At 33.3% G+C, this 15597-nt stretch overlaps 1 protein-coding gene across 1 annotated transcript; it reads left to right on the forward strand.

Moving 5' to 3' along the window:
• The first annotated feature begins 6434 nt into the window (after positions 1 to 6434).
• LOC106320598 (probable aminopyrimidine aminohydrolase, mitochondrial) lies at positions 6435 to 9607 on the forward strand. Its single transcript, XM_013758979.1, has 6 exons — positions 6435 to 6853; positions 7338 to 7446; positions 7765 to 8055; positions 8148 to 8547; positions 8624 to 8890; positions 8978 to 9607. The coding sequence occupies exons 1-6, from the start codon at positions 6531 to 6533 to the stop codon at positions 9382 to 9384; spliced, it is 1797 nt and encodes a 598-aa protein (XP_013614433.1). The 5' UTR covers positions 6435 to 6530; the 3' UTR covers positions 9385 to 9607.
• The last annotated feature ends 5990 nt before the right edge of the window (positions 9608 to 15597 follow it).

Raw genomic sequence — 15597 nt, forward strand, 5'->3', positions numbered from 1 at the left:
TTTTTTCAATCAAATTCGTGTGTAAATATAGTATGTGAGAGGATGAAGAAATGGAGTGAATGAAGAGATTGGGGGGTGCGGGTATTTATAGATGAAATGCTGCCGACAGTACCGAGGAAATTCCGACGGAATACCGACGGCAACGGCTCTTTCCTCGGAATTTTTAAAATCTCCAACGGCTCTCCAACGACTATAATATATCATCTGATATTCGTCGGTGTTTTCCGAGGAATATGCCTTCCTCGGTATTTCATCTGTATATTCCGAGGAAATTCCGAAGAAACCCAAATTTTGGTTTTCTCGGAATTTCATCGGAATATTCCGAGGATCTCATTTTCCGTCAGATTGTCCGTCAGAATTACGATGTTTTCTTGTAGTGTTGCTTCAAAAGTAACATGGAAAATGGCACATAACCTCACGGTTATAACATCACGGATGCTCCAGGCTCCGGTGACATGGGAAACGTCTCCGGCGACTCACAGTTGATGGCCGAGTGGATCGGAGACGGTGGTGGTAACAGTGCTTCTCGTCTCCTCCAACGTCAGCACACACGGACACAAGAAAGATGATCTCTCTTTCTTTCACACTAACCCATGAATGATAATGAAGGAGCAGAAGAGACCTACGGGAGAGACAAGTGGGGAGGAGATAAGAAATGGTCATGGAGAAGAAGATACCAAAAAGAAAAGAAGAGATGATCAGATGATAACGGCGGCTCCACTCTCGACCAAAAACAAAAATAAAAGAATAGGGTTTTGACTCCTTTTAAATACATACCCGCACAATAAAAAAAAGATATGGCTTTGGTTTAGGAAATGGTTTTGGTTCAATCCAAATTAGCTAAAGAGAAAAAAAAATCAAACCAACCTATTAAAGAAACCGGGTCATTACAATTACCAAGCTCCAAGCCTTTGCTTGGAAGGTAAAAGCGCCTAAAAGATATGTCATCTTATTTGGCAATTGATAACAGGTCATGTCGCTGTAACGAGGAACTTAGTACGGCGTAATATGAGGTACGATAATTATTGCCCACGATGTGGAGAACCAGAAGAATCTGTAACTCATGCCATATTCGAGTGTCCGCCTGCTCTAAAAGTTTGGTCCCTATCAATGACCCCAACAAGTCCAGATATCTTCCCGGTATCAAGTATTTATGCTAATATGGACTATCTCTTTTGGAGGAAAACAACATTGTTGAACCTGAATTAGACAAGGATCCTTATCCTTTGGTTTTGGTACATTTGGAAGGCCCGTAATGACAAGCACTTTAGAGGGATAGACAGAGATCCATTGGAGTTAGTTCATTATACAGAGAGTGAATGTCAAGCTTGGTTTAATGCAAATGAGAGGGTGCCACCAATTGTACAAGGTCACAGCAGTGAGGAACCTCAAGTCTTAAGCTTGAACAATATTTGCATGATAGATGGGTCATGGACACCCACAGCTCAGTTCAGTGACTGTGGATGGGTATAGATGGACAATATTGGAAATGCTCAACTTATGGGGACACGAAACCACGTTCGTGAATCTCCCTTGCATTCAGAAGTAGAAGCACTGCAATGGGCGATGAAGAATATGCTTTAACATTCGACATGTCAGAACTTTGGGACAGATTGTAAGAAGTTGATTGATATGATCAAGGAGCCTCGTGCATGGCCGAGCTTCGCAATAGAATTAGAATGGATTGAGACTCTGCATATATGCTTTCCGGACTTCAAGATCACCTATGTTCCACTAGCGCAAAAAAGCAGATTTCAGACTCTCTAACTAAGACTATTAGGTCTTTTCATATGGAACTTTATTTTATTGGTTGTTCTATTTCGGCTTGGTTACCCAGACCACCTCAAGTTTGAGTAATAGAATAGCCGTTCGTTGTCAAAAAAAAAATATCCTCAAATATTAAGTTTTAAAAATATTATTCCATAGGTTTGTATAAAATACACACATAATACTTTGTAGATTTGGACGTTAAAAATATCTCTCATATATATATTTTTTTTGTCAGATATCTCTCATATATTAATATTTTAGTTTCACAGAAATTTCATATATCAAATTTCTATAAAAATCCGTAACAAATTTATAAAACTATGTTGAATTATGTATATTTAAAATATGGAATTTCAATAAAACCCAAAACTTAACCATCCAATAACAGAATTTAAAATATATGAATATATATATATATATATATACATTAGATGTGAGATTTCAATAAAATTCAGAAATTAACAAACCAATAACAATTTATGACAAAAATAATTGAATTATGAATCTATTCTTCCACATATTTATCGATAAAAATAACAATATTTCGTATGTTAAAAGCGATGATTTGGATCTAATCTATACTATTAAAGCAGAACTCTTCCTAGGATTCTACTCTTAGTTTTTGGAGTTATTTACAAACTTATGTCATTTCCTTTTTTAAAATAATTTTACTATTAATTTTACGGTAATTATCTGATGAAGACAAACAAATATTCCTTATTTACTTTAAATGAAATTCTACCACTTAATTACTTCGAGTTTTGGAAAACAATATTTTTTATATTTTTAGAAGGGCAAATCTCCAAAGTAGCACATTTCTAAGTTTATGTTACAAAAATAACCTTCAAAAACAAAAATGACCAAAATAACATTTTATCTTTTGAAAAATTTAAATTTTTTTTATTTTTCAAAATTTCAAATCTTATCCCAAAACCCCACTCTCCAACCCTAAACCCTAAAACCTAAACTCTAAACCCTAAACTCTAAACTCTAAACCCTAAACCCTAAATCTTAAACCCTAAATCCTAAACCCCACTGCTTAACTCTAAACCCTAAACCCTAAACCCTAAACCCCACCCTTAAACTCTAAAACCCTAAACCCTAAACCCTAAACCCTAAACCCTAAACCCTAAACCCTAAACCCTAAACCCTAAACCCTAAACCCTAAACCCTAAACCCTAAACCCTAAACCCTAAACCCTAAACCCTAAACCCTAAACCCTAAACCCTAAACCCTAAACCTCTAAACCCATTAATTTACCATTGGGGGATAAGTGTATATTTATCTCTTTTGATAAAACATTAAGTATTATTTTAGTCATTTTTATTCTTAGAGGCTATATTTGTGACAAAAACTTTTTTAGTGCTATCCTAGTCATTTTCTCTAAACTAGGGCAAATCTCCAAAATAGCACATTTCTAAGTTTATGTCACAAAAATAGCCCTCAAAAACAAAAAAGACCAAAATAACATTTTATCTTTTGAAAAATTTAAATTTTTTTTATTTTTCAAAATTTGAAATCTTATCCCAAAACCCCACTCTCCAACTCTAAACCCTAAAACCTAAACTCTAAACCCTAAACCCTAAATCCTAAACCCTAAACCCTAAATCCTAAACCCCACTCCTTAACTCTAAACCCTAAACCCTAAACCCCACACTTAAACTCTAAACCCTAAACCCTAAACTCTAAACCCTAAATCCTAAACCTCACCCCTTAACTCTAAACCCATTAATTTACCATTGAGATATAAGTGTATATTTATCTGTTTTGATAAAACATTAAATGTTATTTTAGTCATTTTTATTCTTATAGGCTATATTTGTGACAAAAACTTTTTTAGTGCTATCCTAGTCGTTTTCTCTTTTTAAAATTTACAATCTCTTATTGGTGTCGTCATTCTGGTCTTCTATTGTTCTTACGAAAATCTAAACACTTATTATTAATAGTGTGCTTTACAATATTATTGTTGTTATACTGTTTTCACTAGGTAATGTCATCGAAAGCCATGCAACAGAGGAGTCTGCACGGTCAAAAATGTTGAGGCCTATGTAGAAAATAGATATAGCTATGATACCAAGTGGTTTTGATCAAACAAAAATTATAAACCAAGGGAAGTTTATGACATGTCATTAAATATGTGAATATTACGTAGGTCTCTTTGTTTTTATTTTCTTTGCAACATTACTTTTCTGATTTTTTTTTCTTTTTTTTTTTTGCGGAAGAATACAAACGGTTCTAATGAAAAGAAGACAAGATTGACTAACTATGTTTTAGTTTGCACAACATTTTGAGTCCAACTTCATATTCTAGTAAATCTAAATTGACTAAATAATGGATAGCTTTTAGCAAGCCTATTTAGAACTTTAAATTAGATTCAAATAATTTAACTCCACTGATAAAATCCAATAAATTAAAATTATTTAATGTATAATCAGGAAATTTAAACAGTATAAATATAGATATAGCAGGACACAAAATGTGAAAACTCATCGTTTTAAAACTATAAAGTATTTATAAATATATTTCACAGTAGGTTTATGAAACTAATCATTTATTTTTAAAATATGGGTAAAAATAAAACTTAAATTATTACAAAATGGTTAAGCTAAATAGATTATTCCTTTTTTTTAATTTTATTATAATTAATATATGACCATATGTTATTTTAAAATTATATAAATTATATAAATTAACGTAATACATATTAAATTTAAAATAATTATTTTCTTAAACTAAAATATTATAATTCCGTTCAAAATTAAGATCATACATTATAATACAGATTAAACCTATATATTCAGTTTGTCTTGAAAATTATTCTTCATAAGCTCAGTCGACTAATATATCTCCCTCAAAAAAGAAAAGTACATACACATAAACTGTAAAAAGAAAAGTTAAACTTTTAACATACACATAAAACGTAAAAAAGAAAAGTTAAACTTTTACATATAATAATTATAATAAAATTGACTAACTATGTTTTAGTTTGCACAACATTTTGAGTCCAACTTCATATTCCAGTAAATCTAAATGATGGATAGCTTTTAGCAAGCCTAAATGATGGATAGCTTTTAGCAAGCCTATTTAGAACTTTAAATTAGATTCAAATAATTTAACTCCACTGATAAAATCCAATAAATTAAAATTATTTAATGTATAATCAGAAATTTAAACAGTATAAATATAGATATAGCAGGGTACAAATGTGAAACTCATCATTTTAAAACTATAAAGTATTTATAAATATATTTCAAAGTACGTTTATGAAACTAATTATTTATTTTTAAAATATGGGTAAAAATAAAACTTAAATTATTACAAAATGGTTCATCTAAATAGATTATTCTTTTTTAATTTTGTTATAATTAATATATGAACATATGTTATTTTAAAATTATATAAATTTTATAAATTAATCAATTTAAAATAGTTATTTTCTTAAACTAAAACATTGTAATTCTGTTCAAAATTAGGATTATACATTATAATACATATTAAACTTTATATATTCAGTTTGTCTTGAAAATTATTCTTCATAAGCTCAGTCGACTAATATATTAACATCAAAAAAGAAAAGCACATACACATAAAATGTAAAAAAGAAAAGTTAAACTTTTAACATACACATAAAATGTAAAAAAGAAAAGTTAAACTTTTACATATAATAAATGATGGTTCTAAAAAAATATATGTCATCTATAAAAAATTGTACTTATCAATTAAAAAAATAATCTCGCGCTTTAAAAGCGCACGTCAAAATCTAGTATCCAATTAAAACACTATTACATCAGAAACGTTTGAACTGTATTCCAAAATTTTGGTTTTGGTTCAAATTGGATGATAAGTTTGGTTTTCTTTTTTTCATTTATAAAGTTGCTTCATTTTAATAGAGTAAAAAATGATTATCGGTCCGGTTTACTCTCGTAGTCGATTAAAAAGTCTTGATTTATGTAATTAACCCATGTTTTTTAAAAAAAAAAATCTTTCAGAAATATACTTTGGTGACAAACACACAAAAATGTCCAATTCACATTAGGCCTGGGACATTTATCTGAGATCCAGATTCGATCTAAGATTCGATCTGGATCCGATCCAAAAATCCGGATATTCGGAAGGACCGAATCCGGATCCGGATAGTAAAATGTTGGATCCGTCAAAGCCGGATCCGGATCCGGACATCTTAATTTTTTAGTCCGGATATCCGGATCCGTAAGTTTTATTAACAAATATTTCAAAAATAGTAATATCTATATATAAAAATTAATTTTATTTAATATATTTTCATTTTTATAATAGTATATATAAATTTAATGTAAATTTTGTAATATTATACATAGAAATAATTAAAAACATTATATATATTTTTATTTTTAAATTATTGTTAATATTTTATATATATATTAATATTATTTTTTATTTATTTTACGGATCCAAATCTGGATCCGGATATCTGCCGGATACTATAATTTTTAGAAGGATATCCGACATCCGGATATCCGAGAACCCCGGATCCGGATAAGAATAGTAAAGTTATGGATCCGCCGGATAAGGATCTGGATCCGGATACTTTAAAATTGTCTGGATACCCGATCCGTTACGGGCCTAATTCACATAATATATAAATAAATAATAAAAATAAATCAAGTAAAAATGAAGAAGGGAAAGAGAGTTCTCTCTTCTCTGCATCTAATCTAACCATCTACTACGACAAGTAGTTTAGTTTCCCTCATCACATTAAAGGAGAACCTTTTTTTCTTCTTATGCGCATCCTCAACAACTCGCTCGCCCTTCTCCGATCGCCCCGCGCCGCCGCCCCGATCCGTTCTCTACTGTTCGGCAGCAAGAAGTCTTCCGTCTCCCGATCGGCGGCCGCCTTCTCTTCGGCGATGTCGATTCCTCCTCCTAGCATATCCACCTCGGAAGAAGCTCTGGCGGGGAGGCTGTGGATCAAGTTCAACAGAGAGTGCCTCTTCTCTATGTACAGCCCCTTCGCCGTTTCTTTGGCCGCCGGCAATCTCAAGATCGAGACCTTCCGGCAGTATATTGCTCAGGATGTTCATTTCCTCAAGGCCTTTGCTCACGCGTGAGTTTCTCTCCTCTTACTTAGCCTTTTGAATTAGGGCTAGAAAGATTGGATCTTTATCAGTTGTACGGTTTTGGAATCAAGATATGGAATATACATATGATTGATTCTCTTGTTAAGCACAAGATTCAGTCAGCTTTTCTTGAATCACGATGACCTCTTACTTGTTTCTATTAGTAAGGATTACGAATGTATCACAAACCCTATACATCAAGACTTGTTTTTATAGATCTCTTAAAGGTTGTTTTTAAGGTTTTTATTTCAATATGTTTTTCTAATAATATGTTTCTTTGTACTTGTTTTTTTTTAAATATCTCTAAGGTTGTTTTTCACCTTACCCTAACATGGGATATATAGTTCTTATTCATCAATGCCTGTTATGTTTTGATTATAGCAGTTGATCGCTTGGTTTTGACTTTTGTTTCAATGAGTCTGTGCAACTCGTTTTTGTAAATAAAAAAAATTGCTTTTCCTGCAATGTTAGGTATGAGTTGGCCGCAGAGTGTGCTGATGATGATGATGATAAGTTGGCAATTTCTGACTTGAGGAAAAGCGTCATGGATGAGTTGAAAATGCACGACTCATTTGTACAGGTACAGCATTAGCTCTTTCTTGTTTTAAATTCACATGAGCCCGTAGGTTGGAACTAAATTCATATATATCTAACTACATAATCCTGTTTGCTGCTTAGATTGGGAAACAAAAATTCTGATTGTTGGAGGATGATGGATCTGTATATCTTCTGATTGTCTCCTCTGAATGGTTGATTTATGTTTTGAGAGAGTTTAAATGTTTCAATAATGCCTTATCCATCAGTAAAATTGAGTGAATTAGTTATTATAACCTTCCTGGTGTTGAATTTCAAGCGCTCTGAGTCATGTTTGTTTTATTGACATATATTGGTCTTGCAGGATTGGGATTTAGACATCAGCAAAGAAGTAAGTGTTAACTCAGCAACATTGAGATACACCGAGTTCTTATTAGCTACATCATCCGGAAAAGTAGAAGGACTCAAAGCTCCCGGCATGCTTGATACTCCATTTGAGAAAACCAAAGTGGCCGCCTACACGCTTGGTGCTGTGACACCTTGCATGAAGCTGTATGCCTTTCTTGGTAAGGAGTTTGGAGCGCTTCTAGATTCGAGTGAAGCGAACCATCCCTACAAGAAATGGATCGAAAATTATTCTAGTGATGCATTCCAGGTATGTAATAGTTTCATGTCTCTGTCTGTTCTGCGAAGTTCCAATGGTTTGTAGTATATGAATTGTTGTTTGCTTTCCTTTTTTTTTTCCAGGCATCAGCTAAGCAAACTGAAGACTTGCTTGAGAAGCTTAGTGTGTGTATGACTGGCGAAGAGCTGGACATCATTGAAAAACTGTATCAACAGGCAATGAAACTTGAAGTAGAGTTCTTCCACGCACAACCGTTTGCTCAGCCTACCATAGTTCCGCTGCTGAAGAACCATTCAAAAGATGAGCTGATGATATTTTCTGATTTTGATCTGACTTGCACCGTTGTTGATTCTTCTGCTATTTTAGCCGAAATTGCAATCGTAACTGCCCCGAAAGATGATCAGGGTCAACAAATTAATCGGATGCTTTCGGCTGACCTTAAGAACACCTGGAGTCTACTTTCCAAACAGTATACAGAGCACTATGAAGAGTGCATAGAGAGTATTCTGAATAAGGAAAAAGGTCAGGCTCCGTTTACTTTTACTTGATCATGTATGCCTTTTATAAAGTGCTTGAGCCTTTCTCTTTTAATTTGCAGCGGACAAGTTTGACTACGAGGGTTTGTGTGAAGCACTAGAGCAGCTGTCAGAGTTTGAGAAGAAAGCAAACGACCGAGTGATAGAGTCTGGTGTACTCAAGGGCCTGAATCTCGATGACATCAAGCGAGCTGGGGAAAGGTTGATTCTTCAAGATGGCTGCATCAATGTCTTCCAGAAAATTTTGAAGACTCAGGATGTGAATGCAAAACTCCACGTGCTTTCGTATTGTTGGTGTGGTGACCTCATCAGAGCAGCCTTTTCTGCACGTATGTGTGCCAAAATCTCTTTGTTTCATAATTTTATTGCAGACAATTAATTATGCTAAAAAAAATAGCAACCTTTTTTTTTTACAGGGGGAGTAGATGCAGTGGAAGTACATGCAAATGAATTCACATTCGAGGAATCCATCTCTACTGGAGAAATAGAAAGAAAAGTGGAATCCCCAATCGACAAGGCTCAACAGTTCAAGAGCATCCTACAAAACAGAAAGAAGGATGAGGAGAAAAGCATCCTGACTGTTTACATTGGAGATTCAGTAGGTGACTTGCTCTGTCTCCTGGAGGCAGACATTGGAATAGTGGTCGCCTCTAGCTCGAGCCTCAGGAGAGTGGGAAGCCATTTCGGGGTCTCATTTGTGCCTTTGTTCTCTGGAATTGTGCAAAAACAGAAACAAGAAGAAACCTGGAAGGGGCTCTCTGGCACACTTTACACGGTATCAAGCTGGGCTGAAATACATTCCTTCGCTCTTGGATGGGAGTAAACCGGCAGAAGAAATATATGATTGAAGTTTGTATATACTGCCGGGGGGTGGCTAGTTTTTATCAAGAGCCACATACATATAAGTTTTCAAAGTTGTGACATGATTTACTTTGGCAAGTCTCGTCTAGAATCTATGAGCTTCTCTTGGCTTTTTTGACACAAAAGATGTGATACCGAGATTTCATTTGATGATTTGCATATACAATAAAAACATTTATTACATATTCTCGAGGGGAAATGTTTTTTTTTCTTTAAATCGTGAAGTGAATAGAGAGAAAGAGAAAATATGTTAATCTTATTCTACATACAACAATACATATATATAGGGATACAAAGGTAGGATTTAAAACTTCTAGAACATGAATTTTTGAGCCTATATAGACATCCAGATAATAATTTATAACACTTTTCCTTTGATGTACATTATATAAAATATTTTTTTAAACGCATAAGATGATGTTTCGTTAAAAACTTTACCAAAAAAACTCAGCGGAAAAAACCATGGTTGATGGAAAAAGAGTGCAGCGCGCATCTACTCTCTCTGATGAGAACATAACTTGAGATATCTGATAGGGGACAACCCAGTGTGATAAATTAACTCTTTGGTCTTGGGTTTGGACCGGTTCACTCGCTCGGTAGATTTGACACTCCTCACTAAAACTTGAATATCTTGGTAACCGTAGGACAAAATTACTTCAAACCACTTGGAAATCAAAACTAACATCCATGTCTAACTTTAGGCACCGATCTGGCTCTGTTAAGATGGATATATCGAGTGGTATTTTGAATATCATACGATATTAGGTATTATGAGACATCTTGTACATGTCTCACGAAAACAGCCATATCTCGAGTTCTATCCTGGAGAATGACTTGATTAAAATTGGAGATGAAAATAGACTCAAAGATATTTCTCTTGACACCAATTTCATATTTTAATTCCATCTAGAAGGTCTCCTTTGATTGGAAAACTTTCGACCTTTGATTCTGTTACACGAATGGAATGCATTCATCTCTTATTTTTCTTCAAGTATGATTGACCTTGATCACTCTCTTCTCCTTCTCTTAGTCTCAAAAATATATTAGAAGATTGATATATCTTTATCACTTAAGTGATAACATTCTTCTCAAGGTATCTATCATTTCCGTATTCTTTGTTGCCTCTTAAAACCTTGACATGGCAAATCCAATGGGACAAAACCATGATAAGGAAAAAGAGTACAACGCACATCATCATATTCTCCCCCTGGAAGCATCATCTTCGGGAGATGTATTCTCATCATATATATCATCCTTTTATGAATTGCTATAAGCATATCCTTATTGAATAAATAAGCTCGTTTCATTGTCAGATAATTTTTAGACCATTAGACTTATGGTCCGTAGTATCTTTCACACAAAATATCATATCTTGGTCTATTAGGACTTTGTATCCAAATTTTCTTTTATTGACAATCTTGTAAACTTTCACATTATGCATACTTATACATACGAGTTATCCTTCTCTTCTTGTAAAAGTTACAAGTATGACTATCGTTCTTGTTATACGGAATCACATCTTTCAATCATGAAAGAGATCAGCAAATTTATAATATTATGGTACTTCATGACCAAGAATTATTTCATTTATATGCTCAATGTACTCACGCGGAAATGTTCTCGAGAACTATCATTTACTGGTTCTAGCAGTCCAATTCTTATGGAGTTTACTGCTACTTGCAGTTTAAATTCTTTTGGATCATTGACATAACTGTCATTTCCAGTGGCTTTCAATTCTTGCCAGACTAAAAACTTGAAAGTTGATGCTTCCATCACATGATGATGTGTTTCTTATAATTATTTCAGGTCTTTGTGAGAACTCTTGTGTAACTACTCTTTTGCATCTCACAACTTTTCATCATCTCATTCATTCTTTCACATAAAAACCCATTTGTGTGCCACTAGTTTTGCACCATTAGGTGTATGGACTATCGGTCTGAATACTCTTCTCTTTCCAAGAGATTTAATCATTCATCTATTTCTTATTTCCATTTTTGGTCTATCATTTCATTTGTGTACACTTTTCAATAGATGGTTCATGATCCTCATTTTCATCAATTGCTACATTGCTTGCATAAGTATTCACGACGTCGATTTGATATCGGTTCATATTGTTCCAGACACGATATAGCTATTTGAGATTTCTTTATTCTCAGGTACCTGAATTCTTTCTTGTCATGTTTTCTATCTCTTTTCAAGATTCTTAATATTTCATTCCTCGATTCTGTCATTCTTATTCATGCTCCTTTTCTTTTCCGAGGATTATTTTATTTGGAACCGATAGGTCTTTCACGCTTCAAGCGCTCTTTAGACTCATTAGCCGTTTGATATTGTCCTTCTGAGACATCCATTTTAATTGAAGCATTTACAGCTGGTACTTGGAACTTAATCACTTTCTTAGGATCAGTAAATGAGCCTGTCAACTCATATGCTAATCTTTGTAATAGAATTATCTCCATACATTCATTTTGGACTACTATTTACGCTCTTTAGTCTGAGGATCAATGATAATTCATTCAACTCATTCATTCTCCAACTGTTTATTTTATCCCTTTAATGTAGGATAGACTAACTATGAGTCTTTAAATAAAATTTATAAAATCTTCAAGATTTTATCATCAATGGAGATCATATGCAACATATTAATAACCTCTTTTGAGGTCCCATATTTTAGCGGTGTGATGGAGAAACTACAAATTATCCAAATTCTCTAGATGAAGATCTTTGTTTCTTGACCCAAAACAAATTTGATGGGGGTAGTTCTTAATTACTCTTTGGCACTATGCGAATCAGTGCTGCTGCATCTTAAGTATGAACATTAGCTACAAGATGTTTATCATGTATCTCCACATGCATAAAATAATTATCAAAGACTTGTGAATTCACCAGTATTACCAATAAGTCTCGCAAACATCAGGTTACGAATCTGTGACAAAGATACATACGACCTTCTTGTCGATGTTTTAATTATAAACATATGGTGGATGATCAGTCCACCAGTGGGTGATCAAGCCCACAAACATCTCCTTGTATAAATAGATTCCAAATCTATTCAGCTGGTGAAAATCATATTATTATATTGTCTTGTACGCAAGCAGCATATAACAGATCATTCGTAAGAATCTTCTGTTTTTTTAACGAATGTCCATATGATTGTCTTTCGCTTAATTACTAAACCGGGATGGGCATATCTGGTTTGCCAAACATTACCTTTTCGGTAAACTTCTGGTTTACTATTACATTTATCTCCATTTTTAATCATTGTGTAGTACAATACAATAGTACATTGGGTAATACTTCTGATTGAAGGTATTCAACATTTCACTTTACTTGTTGTCTCAACAATATTATATTCTAAATATCATGGTGTTATTTTATAAATGACTCTTTAAATATATTTCCAGTTTGAACATATTTCTGGATGTTCACTTACTAGAGTTGTGAGATTTTCTAGTTCTCCCCCTCGAGATAATGACACTTCAAATTCATATATTTGGAATTGGATCCCACTTTAGAATCAACAACATACCCAACTTAAGGTCATGTGTTATATTTTTGATCTTTTTGATCTTTGAGACTTTGGAAAGTATAACGCATTGATGATTTTAAATTGCGTTCCCATTGTATACACTTATTTGCTCGTCTTGAGCTTTTAATAATTTTGATACTAAAAAATATTGTACTCATACTAGTTTCTTCTCTTATAAGATCAGAGAAATATCTCTTATTTACTACCATGCTTATTTTCTCACTTCTTGTGAAAATATTTTTTTGAAAGAAACTCCTTAGATTTTACCTTGACCATATCCATATCTACGACTACGACTATGTGACCATTTGTTTTTCAATATATAATGTCACATTCATTCTAGGGAATGGAGCATAATCAAGTAGACATAATTCATTAACTTTTTTCAATAACTCTTTATTTTGCTCGACCTTAATGATGAGACAAATTATAAATTTAGAGTACTTTTACTTTACTTTTCATTATATTGCCTCCAAGATAATAATATTTGCATAAAATATAGAATATTTTCTCTCTAATATCTCTGTATTAGTACTCATTTACAGACTTAGTCTTGTACTCTTAGATTGTCAATCATAACGAGTTTTTATCAAATTTTGTGATCATACGGTGGGTTTATGGTCAGACGGTATTAAAACCTTCTTAGAAGTGATGGCAAAACAATAATTTATTTAAATCATGTAAAGGATGTTTAAACTCCTTTGTAGATTCAAATAAAACAAAACGTTGTGTAGTGCGTAAATAAAACAGTTTTGCATATAATATATTTTGATTGATTTTAGAAAATATTCATACACCATCAATAATATATTATTAAAGTCGTATGAATCTTAATCAAGGAAATCTATTGCAATATCATATTATATAGTATTTCAGATTTACGAAATAAAAAGGATAATAACTAATTACTTTATTGTTTATATCTAAATGAAAAGCATATCAAACTACATGACTATGAATATTCAAATCTGTTATTTTATCAACCTATTCAAATTAACCAGTGATTTATTAAACCAGTTAGAAATGAATATATCACTTCTTTTACTTATGTTTGTCGTATTCGATATTAGCCATTTTAGATTAAACAAAAACTAACCTTTATGGCTGCAGAGATAGATGACGTAAGGTGAGTCACCATGTTTCCATTACATGGTGATTATGAGTATGTGTATTCATCGAATTTTTTTTTTTTTGTCAACCCATTTCATTTTAAAGCCCGAAGGCTATTACAAGTAGATATGAGTTTTAACATTACAAACGAGGCCCATATATTACAAAGGTCCAAAGAAAAACACGATTTGGCTATCTCATCGCAACCAACGCATGTGAAGCCACACGTCACGTCCTCAAAGCCCTGCGTCGCGCCCACGCGTCCTTCATGCAGAAAAGCTTCCGCCGCTTCGCAGACTCCACCGCCAGATGCATCTCCGCCGTAAACTTCGCCGGAATCGTTGCTTCTCGTTCTTCCTCCTTTCGCAGTTGAAGACAGAGAACGTCATCGTCCTACAGGCTTCAATCTCCCATAGATCCACTTATAAACTCTCTCCTCATAACCACCGTTGAATCTTCAAGCCTTTCATCTAAATCATCAGAGATGAAAACCACCGAAACTTCAAAAAGACGTACACCAGATCCTTTTTGAAACACTTTCCCTTATGGAAAGCTTCAATCTGCTGAATCTGTGCATAACCTTCGAAGCTAAATCGATAAAACTCAATCTCCTACCCGTTAAAGATACATTGCTAATATACTGAAAGCAAAGATTGACTCTTGTTTGAAATAGGATTTTGAGGATAACCAATGATGAAGAGAAAAGCCAAAGGTTCAAACGGAATATCCAATTTCTTGGACATAACATAAAAACAGAGGAGAAGAGGACTTAGAACTTAAACTTTATTTAGTTCAGACTCAGATCGTATAAAGATAAGCGTGAAGAACAGATACGTCCGGGATGAACACACAACAAAATTCCGCTTCCGGATATAACTAAATCGCCGTAGCGAAAAGTGAAATCGCCATGCGAAAGACAAAATCGATCCTGAGATTGAAAATATTTACATCCAAAAGATGAAGCTTCTCATCTCTTCGTCCCCCGTGAGAGATACAGAGAGAGAGAGAGAGCGATTCTCGTATGTGTATAAGTGTATTCATCGAATGGACACCTTTTTTACTACAAGCAATAGTCATAACACATAAAATCAAGATATTAATTTTTTTTTCCATAAATTCTTAAGTTAAATAAGTTTGATTAAACTAATAATGATAATAATCTGTTGATATAGTTTTACGGTCAAACATATGTTCTCACACGGTCGTGCAATAAGTTTTACTCATGCTATCGTTCAATAATGACAAAGTCAAGCCAAAAACTAACTTGCAGGCTGTATAAATTTCGCAAAAACTATATGACTAATTGAACTATCTATTTTCATGTGTACTGAATTTAATTTTATAAACAGTTAAACTAAGATGATATAGACGTAAACAATGAAATATGTAATCATCTCATATCTATATTATATATTATAAACAGATTGGCAATAAGGCATAATGCATGAACTTACAACGCATGTTTTCGTAAAATTAAATAGTCATACCAAAGATAATATAACCAACTAAACCAAGCAATATCAAATTATTGGTCAC

The sequence above is a fragment of the Brassica oleracea genome, unplaced genomic scaffold (genome assembly GCF_000695525.1).
Source record: "Brassica oleracea var. oleracea cultivar TO1000 unplaced genomic scaffold, BOL UnpScaffold00974, whole genome shotgun sequence".
In the NCBI taxonomy this organism is placed as follows: domain Eukaryota; kingdom Viridiplantae; phylum Streptophyta; class Magnoliopsida; order Brassicales; family Brassicaceae; genus Brassica; species Brassica oleracea.

Coding starts and splice junctions, on each gene's coding strand:
- LOC106320598 (XM_013758979.1), top strand. CDS start 6,531: ATGCGCATCCTCAACAACTCGCTCGCCCTTCTCCGATCGCCCCGCGCC. Junction 6,854..7,337: donor CTCAAGGCCTTTGCTCACGC/GTGAGTTTCTCT, acceptor CTGCAATGTTAG/GTATGAGTTGGCCGCAGAGT. Junction 8,891..8,977: donor CAGAGCAGCCTTTTCTGCAC/GTATGTGTGCCA, acceptor TTTTTTTTACAG/GGGGAGTAGATGCAGTGGAA.